The sequence below is a fragment of the Ruditapes philippinarum genome, unplaced genomic scaffold (assembly GCF_026571515.1).
Source record: "Ruditapes philippinarum isolate M1 unplaced genomic scaffold, ASM2657151v2 ctg4091_1_1_1_1, whole genome shotgun sequence".
NCBI classification, from domain to species: Eukaryota; Metazoa; Mollusca; class Bivalvia; order Venerida; family Veneridae; genus Ruditapes; species Ruditapes philippinarum.
The window spans coordinates 42859-60659 of NW_026862049.1; the positions used below are offsets into that span (position 1 = coordinate 42859).

The window sequence follows — 17801 nt, forward strand, 5'->3', positions numbered from 1 at the left end:
CCATATTCCCTTGCCATGAAAGATAACTCCCTGTTTCCCTGTCTAAAATTCCACCAAATTATTCCCCTTTCAATTGAACTCGAAGAAGGGACCTTTTAAAAAGACTTTGTATTTATTTATTCGATTTTTTGTTAAGAAGCAGACAATTTTTTCTTTACCTTTGTATAATTTGCTTTCTATCTATATATGGTTCCTATGGTAAACATATGAGTTTTGATGGTAAACAAATGAATTTTCTGAACCGAAAGTAATCTAACACACAGCGTTGCTGTCATCACATGTAAACAATACATTAAATCGGTAAGAATATTGAGATATTTGTTTGTCTATCAAATTCAAATGCAAAATATTAATATGGAAAACAACTATGTGTAGTTTATATGTATTGTTTTAATGTGTTTGTCTGATATTTTAGTTGTAAAAGCCACGTACACTTACTGTCGCTTCATGGCAACCGAGTTTAAAACGTGAGCGGTAACTGAACGAGATATGGCAAAGCGCATGCTCGCGCACTGACTTCCGCTCTATCGAAATACTGCATAAACATATAGCGAAAGTTCGTAAGTGCCATATGACTTTGTGACAGGTGAGCTAAAAACATATGAAAAGTTGTTTTTATCATGTCATATTGTTAAGAAATTCTACTGTCTACAGGTGTTAAATTACAAAATTAAAAAATAAATGTATATGATGTTAAATATGATGTTCCAGAACTTTGGAAAGAATTTACCTTACGAGTACAAATATTGTTTGCGTACTTTATTCTTGTACAATAAAAATTCATGTTTGTTTGTAGGCTTTGTTTGTTTTGCCGGAGACACAGAATATGCCATATGGCCATATTCCTGCTTCGCTGTTTGAGAAATACACACTGTGCCTCTCCATGCATAATTTCAGGCGAGATTATAAAAGTAAGGTAATATTAAGATGCGTTTTACTGATGACTCTTTGCAAGCCTATGTTAAATGTAAGAAAACATGGTAAGTTAATAGAAAATTTTCAAAAGTTTAGTTCAAAATAAGCACATTTTGTTCACACATGTCTTTTTCTCACAAGTCTTTTTAGTGAAGTATTTACGTTAATCAAACCTCTTTATGCAAAAAAAAAAAATATTTTCCATAATATTTTAGGTACAACCTTTATTTGTTAGTTTAATTTTAAATTTTATCCCATTAGATTTGATATTCTAGGTTTTTTTAATGATATAGAGTTTATTTTATTTGAAGTTGAATAGTTTTGTAGTTGAAGATTTTCTTGTATCAGAATGAATATTTTCATTTTAAATTAGATGATATTTTTGCAAAAGACGAGACCAACGCCTTATATCGTCTTGTCAACAACTCGACCTGAATGAAAAATGTTTTATCAATTTTCGAATATTTCCTAAAGTAAAATAACAACAAACACCATTTTAGCATGAGCAGACGGCGTATGTAGATAACTCTAAAAAGAACGGTCCGTATGTCGAAAGAACAACGGTTTGTTTCTTGTGCACATGTCTAGAAAATGTACGTTTACAGTGTCCAACTATGTTTTTCACAAAATGATCCCGAAGGTTTTTTTCGTTCAAATGAACAGTTGAAAATATCACGTGGTTAGAACAACCTTAAATGGACAACTGGGTCAAATATCCATTGCATACATAATAACTGTTCCCTCTTACCCATCCTCCGGTACTCTCAAAACATCCTGTTCTATATTCCAGAGGTAACTTTACCGTGTTAAACAAGAACACTGAAAAGTAACTTATGTCCCCGAAAGGAAGCTTTGACATAAGATCCGAACTGTGAAAAAATTCAAGTGGTAAATAAAGATACTATGCAAACAAGACATTATGACAAACAATCCTGTGAAGTTTCACTAAAATTCTCCAAGCAGTTTTGGAGATGAAGCTTGGACAAGCTTATTTTACTAAAACAATGATCATTAGGGGCCATAACTGTGCCAAAATAATTAAGCGGAAAATCAAGATGCTATGCAAAACTAGGCATGGTGACGAACAACCCTATTAAGTTTCACTGAAATCCCCCAGCGGTTTTAAAGCGCGAACAAGCTTATTTCACTGAAAACAACATTAAGGGACCATAACTGGGCCAATAAATACAAAGCGGAGAATTAAGAAACCATGCACAACTGGGCATGGTGACAAACAATCCTGAAAAGTTTCACTGAAATTCTCATCCCCCATCCCCGTTTAGGTTTTGGAGATGAAACGCTGAATAGCTTATTTAGGTAAAAACAAAATGACCATTAAGGGGCCATAACTGTGCAAAAAAATCCAAGCGGAAAATCATATATTATATATATAATATTATAGGACGGATGGGCGGACGGACGGACGGACGTGCGATCGACTTTGGATATATGGCCATTAATTTTATTATATCCTTTGTTAAATATAGGTCCATTGGACCCTCCCTCTATTGTTTCAGTTCTCTTTTGTTCTGTTTACAGTTAGATGGTCCTCTAACCGTATTCGGTAGTGCGAAAGGATGGACGGAAAGAAGGACGAACAGTGCGATTACTATATGCCGCCCTTTGGGGGCAAAAAAGTTAAAAAAGGCTGGCGATTGCATTTTCTCCGGCTATCAAGAACACAAACTGTTTTGAAGGCCGTCATATCAAATAATCAAGCTACGCCAATTTTCCACAACCTTTCTGACCAATTTCCAGGATATGTGGGCTAAAAATTTAACCTCTAAGGTGATAACAAAGTTTTTCCATGTTTTCTCTGTGTGAACTAGATTTTGACCATGGATGAGCCATTATTAACCCATTAACAGATATATACGCCTTTCTACGCCTTTTTTACCCCCCCCCTTTTTGCTTTCTCAAATGGTGAAAAAATGCCTTATTTAGGCCCCCAAACACTTGTTTTCGTTTGAGAAATGTCGTTTAAAAAATTGACCACTTTTTCTGCGCGGCCCCCCATCCAAAAGATACATCAGGGGGTTGCCAGAAGGGGGATGTGCCCCCTTCTGTTTGGGTGGTTTGAAGGGGGGCGGAGTCCCCCTCATCGCCAAGAAAATTTTGGACTTGTGGGAGGCTAAAAATGGCCCCAGATCGATCATAAGGTAACGTGTAACCAATGCTGAAAAGCCTTTGACTCTATCTCAATCCATTGAGAAGTGGCAGCACTTTGAAATCAATTTTGATGGAAAAAATCAACGCAAAATAGTGATTTTTGGCAATTTTGAGATGTCCCCTAGTTGCCATGGTAACAGGAAATTTCAGACTGAGCATGTTGTTACAAAGGCAATGGTCCAGTCAACAATTGTGCCAAGTTTGATTAGTATTGAAGCAGTTTTTATAGTTTTATAGCAACTTGAACTTGTAACGGAAGACTTTTCAATGAAAACAGCCATTTTTCACAAAATGCTCATGGGGTAATGGGTTAATGAAAAAAATAAAAAAATATACAAAACAGCAATTTTTCTTCAAAATAATATGTTAGGTCATGTTTTAACATGGAAAAACGCGTTTTTAGGTAATTTCAGGTATTTTCATCATTTTCCTTTAACCCATTACCAGATATATACGCCTTTCTACGCCTTTTTTACCCCCCCCCCTTTTTGCTTTCTCAAATGGTGAAAAAATGCCTTATTTAGGCCCCCAAACACTTGTTTTCGTTTGAGAAATGTCGTTTAAAAAATTGACCACTTTTTCGGCGCGGCCCCCCATCCAAAAAATACATCAGGGGGTTGCCAGAAGGGGGATGTGCCCCTTCTGTTTGGGTGGTTTGAAGGGGGCGGAGTCCCCCTCATCGCTAAGAAAATTTTGGACTTGTGGGAGGCTAAAAATGGCCCCAGATCGATCATAAGGTAACGTGTAACCAATGCTGAAAAGCCTTTGACTCTATCTCAATCCATTGAGAAGTGGCAGCACTTTGAAATCAATTTTGATGGAAAAAATCAACGCAAAATAGTGATTTTTGGCAATTTTGAGATGTCCCCTAGTTGCCATGGTAACAGGAAATTTCAGACTGAGCATGTTGTTACAAAGGCAATGGTCCAGTCAACAATTGTGCCAAGTTTGATTAGTATTGAAGCAGTTTTTATAGTTTTATAGCAACTTGAACTTGTAACGGAAGACTTTTCAATGAAAACAGCCATTTTTCACAAAATGCTAATGGGGTAATAGGTTAAAGCTAAGCTAGAAATCATCAAAATAACCTTTCTGACAATTTTCAAGATATTTTGGATGAAAATATTGCCTTTAGAATAAAAAAAATATTTTTCCATAAGTTGGGTCGTGTGACCTAGTATCTTTTATGCCAGCTAACCAATATTCAAACATGACCTAGAAACTTCATGTATCTAAACAAAAGTTTTGACTTCCAAAAAGCATTATTTATAAAGATATTACCGTATTTAACATTTCATGTAAATAAAGGGAGGTTATTAGAAATTTATTTTCTATAAAGTCTTAGTCAAATTTTTCAATAAGAAATGATTGCATATATTTTAATGATTACATATAATGTGCACAAATATTAGCAGTACATAGTTAACACATTCTTCGCTACCAGGCGAAATATATGTTAGTGTTTCATGTTTTTTGTAGTAAAAGGGCGACTAGTAAGTGAGCAGAGATTTATAATTATAATACATGTCAAGTAACACGGGTCATGATTTGATCTTTCTTTGCAAAATGCTTCACAGCGAATGCTTTTTGGTTCGGGAGAAGAATGATTTATATTGCCTTTTTTTTAAATCTGTATTTTTGGTTTTCGTATCCCAGATTGCAACCGAAACCATTTAAACAACTTTTGTAGTAATTCATGTGCATTTCATCAAATCTGGCCAAGTATGTCATTGGACACACATGTGTACGGCAGACGGACGAAAAGTCATCGGACCAATAAGCTTAGATTTAAAAGTCTATAATATCATTTATACATTTTACCTAGTATATAAAGAAAATATCAAGGTCTAAACTGTAACTGCAATCTGGGTATAAACTGTAACAAAATCAGATAAAAATCGCTAGGTCTATGCTGTAAGCCTGCACAATTCACCTCGCTCTTTACTGTTACATTGTTTATTTTTTCAAACGCATTTGACGAACAAGGAAAAAGGTTCAACTGGTCATTTACTTTTATAAACGTTTCTTAACACAAATACTAACGTTTTGTAGGTTTACTTTTTGAAGACATGCTTAAATAATGTCGGAATTGGAGAAAAATGCGTTGGTCTCTCGATTCAAATTTTCAATCTGTCGAATCGGCACATTTATGAGACAATATAGAGATAAAACTGCGTTGCAGGGTCTGAAGAAATATATGACTAGATTCCTGATCCAGTTCCTTATAAGCAAATTACAAAAACATCTTAAAGAAAATGAACTACTTGTAGTATGGACCGGAATAAAATCATCTACCTGTCTTCGCCACAAATAACCCTCCATCTTGAAAATTCTATACTGTAACCGGAAAGCGCGATACTGTACCACGTTTCCTACGGTGGTAACTATGCTCTTTTCATATAATGCTCAAATCAAAAGAATTAAAGTAAAAATGTGATTTGCTTTCGATAAAATACATAAACAATAAGGAAACCCCTCGAAACTCTGCTTCCCCTTTTAAAGAATAAGTACAAAAGTTGAATGTGCATTTTTTTAGAAAGGATTTCTATTGTTCAACAATATATAGTCATGTTAGAAAAGGAAGAGGAGATGAATATGGTTGCCGGTTGTGGCCATTTCAAACCCGCGAGAAATTTTATCTTTTTTTTCATAAAATGTCGCGGGCAACTTACAAATCCGCGAAATCATTTTGACTTCGGTGGCCGGTAGGGTCCATGGTGTGACTCTACATTTTATTCCTCGCTTGTTATAAAAAACGAGGAACAGAAAGAAATCCGCGACAAGTTTTGTAGTAATTCTACAAAAAGTCGAGGGGAAAAATTATAGGCCGCAACTTTTTGTTCCTCAACAACGACTTTTCCATAAAAAGTCGAGGAAAAAAGTCGCGGATTTTTTACCCGCGACTTTTTTGTAAGAAATCCGCGACTCTTTAGCCGCAAGTTTTTGCGCAAATACATTACCAGACTCAAAAATTCGAGGCTGAATGCTCAAAAACGATTTTGTCATAATATAATAGTCGCAATCGGCTACCTAAAGTAAGCTATGGAAGCTTATGTTTGTGTGGCTTAGTCTACTGTGTGGACAGAAAATGTCGCAGTTTCCTTCGTAAAACTTGACTTTTTATGGCAGAAGTGTGACTTGAGAGTTTCTATAAGCCGTGATATTTTATACACGTGACTTCCGTTATGGTGAAAGACGTATATTTTTTGGCTCTCGTTGTTTTTTGGATTTTATGCTAAAATGTGACATATATAGGAGTTAAGTGTTTGTGGGACTATTTGCCAATGTAATTTATGTTCAAAAACATCATGAAACATGGAAATTTATGCAAGAAATTGTACGATATAGTCAGAAAATGAATCGTTCTTTGTTTCTTATATTGGATAAAGTGTAATGTCAACTTTTACGCACAGTACAGGATTTTGAATGTAACGGTAAAGTAGATATTCTTGATAAACGACTGCAAATATAACTGTAAGCTATAACAGCAATACCCTATACAGTTTTGTTACATAAACAGTTATTCCGTTCTGATTAAAGATCACTGTGTTCATGATTTTATCAGTCGGCATTTGAGCTTGTCATCACGTCAATATAATGAGCATAAATACCCCAGTTTCGTCGCAATCCAACAAACGAGAAAAACGAGAACTTAGCTCACCAATTAATGAAATTGATTTAAAGAGGAATAAAACAACATTAATCAAAGAGATGAGTCTTTGTCTTCCCAGTACCACCGAAGAAACTGAATTTTCAAATGAGAAAAATCCTGTCCCTTGTATAACTATACCTCAAGAAGAAATGGAAAAACTTTCAAATCTTCTTGTCAAAACATTTGAATGTCAGATCGAATCTTTAGTTCACAAAATTGTTTCTGGTGTAACTGAAAAGCTGACATCTAGAATTGTAGCTCTAGAAGTTGAAAATAGTGAATTGGTCAAGGACAACAATAATTTGCGTGAACAAGTTCAATCATTCCAACAGTCATTTGAGCTTACTCTTGATGACCATGAACAATACTCGCGTCGCAACAATATCAGAATCTCAGGCGTGAAAGAAGCGTGAAAGAAACAAAAGATGAAAATACTGACGAAATTGTGGCTAAATTTGCTCAGCAACAAACACAAATATTTCAATAAATGAGATCGACCGTTCGCATCGGGTTGGGAAGCCTTTATCTGGTAGACCTCGTGACATTATTGTCAAATTTACATCTTATCGCTTCCGTCAACAATTATATACACATCGCTCCATTTTAAAAGATTGCGGATACGCCGGCACATATCTGAATGAAGATCTCACCAAACGGCGCAATTATTTACTGTTTCGGGCCAGACAACTAGTTCGTTCTAGACATTTGATGGGTGCTTGGTCATCAGATGGAAATATTCTCGTAAAAGACAATAAATTGAAAGTTCACCGTATCCAAGAAGAGCAACAACTTGATCCATTCCTTCTTAACCCACCAAGAAATGAAGGTTCAGCCTAAAAGGTTTAACAATTTGATATGATAAAAATATTCCTCTATGACATTGAATATGCTAAAGTTCAAAGGTAGAACTTGAACATACATTCTGAACTAACTTATATACAACATAAGTGAACCAATGCATATTGTCTAAATTCTGTACTACATATTTTATGTTGTAAACCAGTGTATTTAGCGTCTTATTGGCAATAAGCTATTCATAATTAACTTAATGAACCATGTAGTTAATTGATCTACTCGTTACAATGTTTTGTATGATAAGTGATAGTAGTTCAATTCTTCTTTAAGACATGTATCTTTTGAATCGTATAGTTCTTAATATACACACTAGTGATACATTTGTAATGTCATTTGCAGTCTATGTTGTTTTTTTTGTGTTTCATTATGTGCTGATACCGAATCATTTATGTTTATAATCTGTTATACTATCTTAATGTACACACATAAATTACATGTACATGTACCTAATGTAGATATACATCAGTTTGGACATAATTATTACAATTTATTTTTATTAAGACGTAATGGTCTATTAATGCTGAAAGTCTTTTCATATTATAGCATTTTACACTTATAAATAATGGTCTGATCTAATATTTGCCTTAATTAATGTTTTTTTTTATTTTGAATATGTCCACGTTTTGATTTTTTTGATTGTCATATATACCAAGTTACAACACTATTACAAGTAACATGTCTTATATAAATATAGACGGTTGTTTGTTTCAAACAATGAATATCACTTCTTTCTATAGTGTGTGTTCTAAAGCACTTTTATGAACAGTAATATTTACTAAAATATGTGTATTCAAAGTTAGTTTAAGATTTCAGAGTTGTCTATTTAATATTGATTGCGCTATTTAAATTGCAATTTGTTTTTTCATTTTCAAGATACGTATGGGTGAGAATACGAATGTCGACTTATCTATTTTAGTGTTTATTCTGCGGAAAATGTATTTTATGTGTTTATAAACCGAATAAGCAGTTAAGATCAAAGCAAAAAAAAATCAATAATGTAGAAAGTAAACATGTACAAGTATGTCGTATATCTGCGGCTTCTTTTTGTAATCGGTCATGCATGCAATCTTATATACATGTATAAGTAACAGTTAACAGTGTGATTTACTAATTTGCATTAGTATATGATTGTCCGATAGGTATTTTAGTTTGAATTAGTCATGAAATGATCTTCCATTATAACACCTAACGTGTTAGTATGTTGACATCAAACTGAAGACCAAATGCAGATTAAATAATATCTTATGCCACATTTTTTACTACCGATATTCATCTGGACTATAGCGTAACATTTTTTTCTTTTTTTTCAACATTCCATTTATATTGTTCCCCAAACACATGCTCTATATTTTTTCATTTAAATATTATGTTTCTTTTTTTTCTTCCGTATTTGTTTTCTGTTTGTTTAGTTATACTTTTTCATATTGTACTGTTTTTAAGTTCGATGCTTCTTTTTTTTTCTTGTCTTGTCTATTGTAGACTATTATATTATATATGTTTGTGCTGTTACTTGTAGTCCATGGTCGCATGTTCAAAACCTATGCTTAGTTTTACTACCTAATGGGTAACGATTTAGCTTCATACAGAGCGAGCATTGGACTTTTTAACTGTAGAAATAAGAATTCAAAAGCTTCATAAGAATGAATTATATTTATCTCAATTATTCCCTGATATTTCGACTGAAAATATTTTTGCTTTACTTATTACTCTCAAGTTATATTTCAGTATGTTTTTACGGAAAATTTTAACATGCGTCTTAAATCTAGAATTTGTATTTTTATTAATGATATTATTGATAAATTCAGGAGACGTTGAAACGAATCCGGGTCCTCTAGTTCAAACTTCTGATGAATCAAGCATATCAATTTTACATCTTAACATTAGGTCTATTAGAAACAAACTTGATTTTATAAAGGAAAACTTGTTAGACTACGATATTCTTTGTTTTACTGAAACACACCTTACAGACAGTATAGGAACCAATGAGTTATTACTAGAGAGTTCACACACTTGTGTTTATCGTAGAGATGTAACTGCTCATTCTAGTGGAATTTTGATTTATGTATCTGAAAATTTACTTTCATGTAGAAAAGTAGAGTATGAAATGCATTCTGTGGACGCAATATGTTTAGAAATTAAGTTTCGTGCAATTTCCTTTTTACTTTGTTGTGTATATAGAGCTCCCAGCAAACCCGTAGCTTTCTGGAATGATTTTGGAATAATGATTGACAATGCTTTAGATAAATATGAAAAACATAGCAATTGTAGGTGACATAAATGAGAACCAACTAATAGACAATACCTATCTTAAACAAATCATGCTTTTATACAATCTTACAAATGTTATTTCGTCACCAACTAGAGTAACAAATTCAACATCTACACTTATAGACCCTATACTCATATCTGATGGTTTAATATGTTTACACAGTGACGTGTTACCAGTTCCTTCTAACATTAGCGACCATAAAGCAACAAATATATTTTTAAAATCTCCTTTAAGATGTCATAAAACAATAAAAAGAAAAGTCTGGTTATACAATAAAGCTGATTTTAATAGTTTAAATAACTGTATATCAAATACAAATTGGAATTTTATTAATAATATGAATATTGACGATGGTGCTGTTCTATTTACAGAAAAGTTAATCGAAATTACGGAGAAATCTATTCCACATACAGAAGTAACAATTCGGCCGTATGATAAACCATGGTACGACTCTAAAATTAGATTATATTCAAGAAAAGGGATAGACAAAAATCAATAGCAATTTCTACAAAAAATACTAACCATTGGACAATGTATAAACATTTAAGGAACAAAGTAAACAATCTAAAGAAAAATGCCAAAGAAAAGTTTTATTCTAATTTAGAGAACACTTTAATAGAAACAAATGCAAATAATCCTAAACAATATTGGAAGTTATATGGCAGTTCATAAAAACAGAAAGATGTTCAGAAATTATTCCGCCTTTGAAGACTACAAATAACGATGGAACAGAATCATTATATTTCTCAGACTTAGAGAAGGCCAATTGCTTAAACCAATATTTTGCGTCCATTTCTCATTTAAACGATACGGACAAGACCCTTCCCACTTTAGATGATTACACGCATTCTATTATTTCTGAAATAGCTATAACCGAAAATGAAGTAATGGATATTATAAGGAATTTAGATGTTAATAAGGCAGTCGGTGAAGATCTTATTAGTCATAAATTGCTCAAAAATATATGTAGTACTGTGTGTAAACCCCTATGTTTATTACTAAATAGGTCACTAGCAGAGTGTATATTTCCTTCCATATGGAAATCCGCTATTGTAATGCCTCTTTTTAAGAAAGGTGATACAAATTTAACTTCAAATTATCGTCCGATTTCTTTATTAAGTTGTATAGGAAAGTTAATGGAGAGAATTGTTTATAAACATATATACAATCATTTAATAGCCAATAATTTGATTTATTCAAAACAGTCAGGGTTCCTTCAAGGTCATTCAACGATTTTTCAATTATTAGATATATATCACCAAATAGTTAAATCTTTAGATGATAGAACATTTACTTGTGTAGTGTTTTGTGACATATCTAAAGCGTTTGACAGAGTATGGCACAAGGGTTTACTTCTGAAACTTCAGAAAAATGGTATCAAAGGTAACTTTTTGAAATGGATTGAAAGTTACCTAATTAATAGAAGTCAAAAGGTCTTTGTAGGGTCTTCTTTATCACAACCACTGACTGTAAACGCAGGGGTCCCCCAAGGCTCGGTGCTTGGGCCATTATTCTTCCTTGTGTACGTTAATGATATTGTAGAAAATTTGCTATGTATAACTCGTTTATTTGCAGACGACACCTCTTTGTCTTGTACAACATCATCAATATTCGATCTAGAAGGAATTATTAATCATGATTTAGCTTTGATAAAAAATGTGTTGTAGATTTTAATCCTAACAAAACAGAAGCGATTATTTTTACTTTACAATCCAACGTTAACAATCCAAAATTACAATTTGATGGCATACCGGTAAAATTTGTTGAAAGTCATAAACATTTAGGCTTAACTTTTAGTTCTAATGGAAAATGGCACGATCATATTAAAAGTATAACATTATAGGCTTCTAAATTACTAGGTACAATGAGAAAACTGAAATATTCCCTTAACAGGGAAACCCTAAACCAAATTTACACTTCATTTCTTAGACTTTTTTTAGAATATGCTTCTGTAGTCTGGGATGGGTGTACAAATTACGAAAAGGATACGTTAGATAAAATACAGCATGAGGCAGCCAGAATCGTAAGCGGCCTAACCCGTTCAGTTTCTCTCCAAATTTATATAAAGAAATTAATTGGCTCTCACTATCTGATAGAAGAACGTACCAAAAACTTATTTTAACATATAGAATTCATAATGGAGACGTTCCTGATTATTTAAGTAATATTTTTCCAGAAAGAGTTCATAATACAACACCATACAATCTTAGAAACTCAGATGACTTTGCAACTTTAAACAGACGGACTCATATATTTTCTTCTTCTTTTGTGCCTTCGTCCGTAATGCTATGGAACAACTTGCAACCTGAAACAAGATCTGTAGAAACTCTGTCACATTTTAAATCTCTATTAAAGAAATCAACCTTTCGATCTACAGACACTCCAAAATGGTACCTTACAGGTGAAAGAAAACTCTCAGTTTTACACTGCAGACTGAGAAATGCATGCAGTAACTTAAATTTCCACTTATTCTGCAATCATTTGTTACAGGATGCAAATTGTTCGTGCGGTTATGAGATAGAAGATGTTAACCATTTTTTGTTTACTTGTCCGAAATATCGAAATGAGAGAATTGATCTTTTTAACGAATTAAGGCAATTTCACCCTTTAAATGTCCAATTACTTTTAGTTGGTAACAAAGAGTTGTCTTTAGAAAATAATAATAAAATATTTTTGACTGTTCAGCATTTCATAAAAGTAAGCAAACGCTTTTGATTTTGAAAACAAACCAGCACAATCCGAATAAATATTAATGTATTTTTCTTTCATTTTTGCAAAACAATAGACAAGATTCTTTTCTTTCTTCTTCTATTTTTTTTTTCTTCTATATTTCATTTTCTCAAAATCTATTTTTGATTTTGGTATATTCGGCAAATGTACATGTTTTCTAAGTCATTGTAACGCAAATATATATAAATCAGTTAACATCGTTAAAAACTATTCAAGCTAGAGAACATGTACACCCAATCATTTTTATTGTTCTTTCTTACCTAAAATCATTTTTAAAGCCAAGTACTATATATGTGTGAGTTTTGTTACTTCTATCTAACTGATAGTCATTCTTGTAAAATAAGTTATTGTAATTTATTGCATCAGGGAAGACCCGTTGCTAATGTTGAGAGAACTTGTGGGTCAACCCTTTTGCCAAATATGTCATGTCATTGTATTGTAACTGTCTACATATATGTATATGTCTTATTTTTGGCAATAAAATATGTTTAAATCAAAATATTTTATACAATTTAGACATAAAATCTCGCGGATTTGAAAGTTGCCCTCGACATTTTATAAACCGACAGTAAAATTTCTCGCAGCTTTAAAATGGTCGTTATCGGCCACCATAGGTGTAGATCAGGATTAAACCCAGAATTATTATGTCAAGTATTTGATTCTTATGTAGGCTCAATTATATCGTATACATATGAAGTATGTGATTAAAGCTAATCAAAAGATATTGAACGCATCCGTTTGTAAAGAATTTCAAATGTTAAAAGTAATTCCAGTATATACGGTTAACTCGACCGTTATCCATTGTATATATAAAAAATTATTGGTGCAAATTAATAAATACTTCTGAATCAATATAATTTTTACAGAAAATATATGAATTAAGTTTATGTGATTGCTTTAAAGTAAAAAATAACTGGGTGTCAAATGCTAAAGAAATGCTTGATAAATATGGTTTATCTGAATACTTTTTTGAACACCAGACAGATTGTAATTTATTTCCAAGAGTTTTTAAACAAGGAGTTATAAATGATAATATACAAACGTGTCACTCGTCAGTAGCAAACAGTTCTGTTTTACACCTTTATAAAAATGTAAAGAATTATATTTATACGCGCACTATCTTAAGGCCCTGTCACACTAGACTGTGCTTTTACTGCGTTTGCACGGCGTTGTTAAATTGAATAAAGCGCCGCGAGATCGCAAGAAAAAATCTGATATTTTTGATGACATTGAGTTTTCACGGCGTCCTCACGGCAATAATGGCGTTGCTACGGAGCTTTCACGGCGTTGCAATGCGTTTTTACGGTGTTTAATTCGCGATTGTCTGTGTTCGGACTGCGCTTGACCTGCGTTCTTTGCGCTTCCACAGTGCTCACACGGCGTTCTTGCGGCGCTCACACTGCGCTGAACTTTGTTTCATATTCCAGTGATTACTCATTCTGAATGGTCGTGTACCTGCTGCACCTGCATGCAATCAAGCAATATTCCAGCTTGCTGTCGTTCATCATCCATGGTTAAAAGGATATTTACTTGCAAACACCTTCTATTATATACAGTGAAAACCCTCTTTTTAGACCATCAAAGGGACTTGATTAAAGTGGTCTTAATTGCGGGTGGTCTTAATTGTGGATATAATTATGAAGGCACATATATTTCATAACCATTCTATTTGAATTACCATGTATTAGTATAAATATGTTTATACAATTTTATCTTAACCTTACACTATATCTGTAAACTAATGTTATTATATTTAATCCTAAATGTAATATAAGTCTTAAGATATTCAAAATATTGATTAAACCTTCATTATTCTTGTTTCATGTACATATTTCACCTATTAATTAAGAAATTAATTCTTTACAAAACAAATATGCAGAAAGTACATGTGTAACATTTAACCAATCTGAAGTTTTTCTCGCCTTTATACAATTTTCCAATCACACATTGTTTTATCAAGTGTCATGCTTTAGAATTCAAGTAGATGAATAACAACAAACTTGTTATCATAGTGGGGACTGAATTTGGACTGAAACTGGCAGTCTTAAAAGTAGATAAGTGGGATGGTCTTAATTGTGAATCATGTTACCATTAACATAACGAACAGAAAATTCCGTTTTTTAAAAATTGGTCTAAATGGAGGCTTGTCCTCAATTCCGGGATGGCCTAAAGTAGAGGTAATTTTAGATGGACGCTGTAAAATCGCCTCGGGTGCGCAATGGTCTCCGTGACAGTACCGTAAAATTGCAGTAAGAGCGTTTTAGAAAAATAAAGATCCGTAAAAGCGCCGTATACACGCAGTATAAGCGCGGAAGAGACGCTGCACAATCTCCGTACAAGCGCTGTGGCTAACCACTGCGTTCATTCGGCGCTCCTTCTGCGCTTTCACGGCGCTCCTGTTGCGTTGTAGGAGATGCTCCTGAGTTGCTACGGCATCCTTACTGTGATCTCACTGTGCTCTTATCAGAACGCCGAGTGACGGCGTTTGCTTTGAGCATGCTCAAAATGTGCGCCGTCGGTCGGCGTTCTATGCGATGCCACTGCGATGCTGGGGCAATGCTGCGGCGATGTTTGCGATCCTCCTGCGCTCACTTCGGCGTTCTGAATTTTCTTTGGACGCCGTGAGAACGCCGCCCTAGTGTGACAGGGGTTTTAGTATATTACCTTTTATATTTAACATCACACGATATATGCACACACATCAGTAAAGGGCAGAAAAGGATTGCATCTGCGCAGTCTTATCAGGATCCATGCTGTTCGCGATCAGTTACTCTACTTGTAATATGGTCTGGATCCATGCTGGTCGCAAACCCATTATGTTGGTTTTGTCATGCCGCGGCTCAAATTCTTTTCTGCTGTAATGATATCAAACACGATAAATGAGTTAATTCTTTTTACCATGTTTATAAATTTGATTTGAAGATTTTATTTAACTTTTACGTGTATTGTAAATAGACATGATAGGAAACTGAAATTAATGTGCGTCGATATTAAACCATGTGACTTCAGTCCGAATCTATGCTTTTATATAAAAAAAACATTGCTTATTATGTTACAATAATGCACTGTCTGTAGCTGATATTCAGGGCATGACAACATTAAGATTATTATTTATGCGTGCATATATTTTTATCAAGATATCTATTATGTTACAAAATAATCACAAAAGTTATCAGCCACACAAACATAATTGTATACCATACAGACCATCATGTAAGTATAAAGTTTACCTTCAAATATCAGCACTGAATTCAAAACATGTTGTATATAATAAATAATGCCATACAATTTTACGTAACTGAAAATTAATCCAAGTTAAAGTACAATTACAAGACGAACCGTGTTATTTTTTTTCAAATGTCCATTATTATATAAGTTTTAAACACTTACCATGGATCAGTATACATAATGTCGCCAACATATGTGTGCACAGTTCAGCGTCCAAATATAATTGTTGTATAATGATCTAAGGAAGACTTATATTATTCGCACTTGAGACATACTTGAATGAAGCGTCTCTTTCCTGTTCACCCTGCCACAATTAAAGATCCTGTAACTCAATTTCTTTATGGTTTAATGTCATTAATATGATGCTCAAATGAAGATTTATCACTGTTGTAAATTCCAAAAAGCATTGTTTGTAAAGAAATTACCGAATTTACATTTCATGTAAATAAAGGGAGGTAATTAGAAATTTATACATGCCAATGATAAAGGTGGCCTATAGATGTAAACCACTAGAAATGGTTTCTGTTTGTCAACCATATAGACTCAACATCTTCCAATTCTAAGTCAGGTCTTAATTCACATGGTATTGTAGACTTAACATATAACCTAACTCCACCACCATTTGATATCATATCACGCCGAAACAGTTGTGTTTTTTTAAACATATCTCCGAATCAGAAAAAAACAGCAAACAGAAAAGTTTATCTTAGTCCCAGAATGTCTATATCTTGATACTTGTCTACCATGTGTTTTAACTATTCTATATTTGGATAAAGATAATGAATATTAAAGTGCATAAAGATAATTCCTTTTTTTGTCAAATGTATTTCATCTAAAATGTGACATGTATTTACTTTATCATTGTCTTCTGTCAGAAAAAGGTCATGTGATGATGTTCTATCGGTGACATTTTTCACTGTCTGTTCGGTACGGTATTGGTTATAGCAGAATTATCCAGTTCAGTGTTTTTTACCAGTGTGGCATCATCCAAAGGTGCTGGGCCAGGGATTCCAGGTATCGCGATACGGGTTTCTGCGAAAATGTATCTGCATGCCGTGGACGTTGTGAAAATTTCCTTGCTTTCTGGATATGGGTACTTGATCTATTTCTCTGTAAAATTTCTCGGTTGGTGTTGCCGAGGATATCTCTAATTCTTGCATTTAGCTGGTTTCCCAGCATGACTGAGCCTTCTTTATTTAGATGTACGTTATTGTAGAGGAGACCTTGGTTGAATCTCCAGTATATTCAATGGATCAAAACAGTAGCCACTAGTCTAAGAGTGTCAACAAGATTTCTCTATTTTTTAGCTCGTGTGACCTAGTTTTTTTTATCCCAGATTACCTATATTCGAACTCATTCGAGCAATTACCTCGGCAAGCATCCTGACAATTTAGTGGAAATTATGAACACTAGACTTGTGATCTAGTTTTTCATTCGAGATGACAAATGTTCGATTTCATCCGAGTAATTACTTAGACAAGCATACTGACAAAGTTTGATGATGATTGAGGCAAAAATGTATCCACTAGAGTGTTAACAAACTAATCTGGACGGACGACGGACATTCAACGAATCTTAAAATTGACCCTTCAGATCAAGGTAAATCATAGGTTAAGTTCAAGCATAGTCACGTATACTTGAAAGTTCTGTAAACAGATTCTTGTGCGGCGTATGAAGGCAATCCATTAAGAAATAAATGAAATAAACTGAACTATGTTCAACATTAAAACTTTCGGAATGGCAATATCAACACAAGCATGACTGCTACAATAGCTCCATTTTATGTTTTAACAGTCAAGGTTAAAATCTCCTGTATAAAGGAAGAGAAACTTCTAAGAGAACTTTATTTCAAATAAACACATTGTATCTCTTCTTAATAATGTTTTCCCTTATTTTATTTTTCTTGCCTATTGTCACTGTTTGCCAGAGTAATTGGAAATGACCTGTATTCTGACAGATGGAGTGGAATAAAACAAGACGGCC

General features: G+C 33.6%; 1 protein-coding gene across 2 annotated transcripts in view; it reads right to left on the bottom strand.

Annotated features, from left to right (window-relative positions):
• The window catches only part of LOC132717775 (uncharacterized), a 42011-nt gene extending 25913 nt beyond the window's left edge, over window positions 1-16098 (bottom strand). The window contains exons 1-2 of one of the 2 annotated variants that reach the window (XM_060701334.1): window positions 15981-16098; window positions 15255-15445 (exon numbers count right to left, since the gene is read on the bottom strand). Coding sequence is in view for 1 of the 2 variants with exons in the window: in XM_060701333.1 (XP_060557316.1) it covers window positions 15981-15983 (3 nt within the window). In the remaining variant the exon portion in view is untranslated. The remainder of the gene's footprint in view (window positions 1-15254; window positions 15446-15980) is intronic. The other variant, XM_060701333.1, reaches the window with a different exon arrangement.
• Between the last annotated feature and the right edge of the window lie 1703 nt (window positions 16099-17801).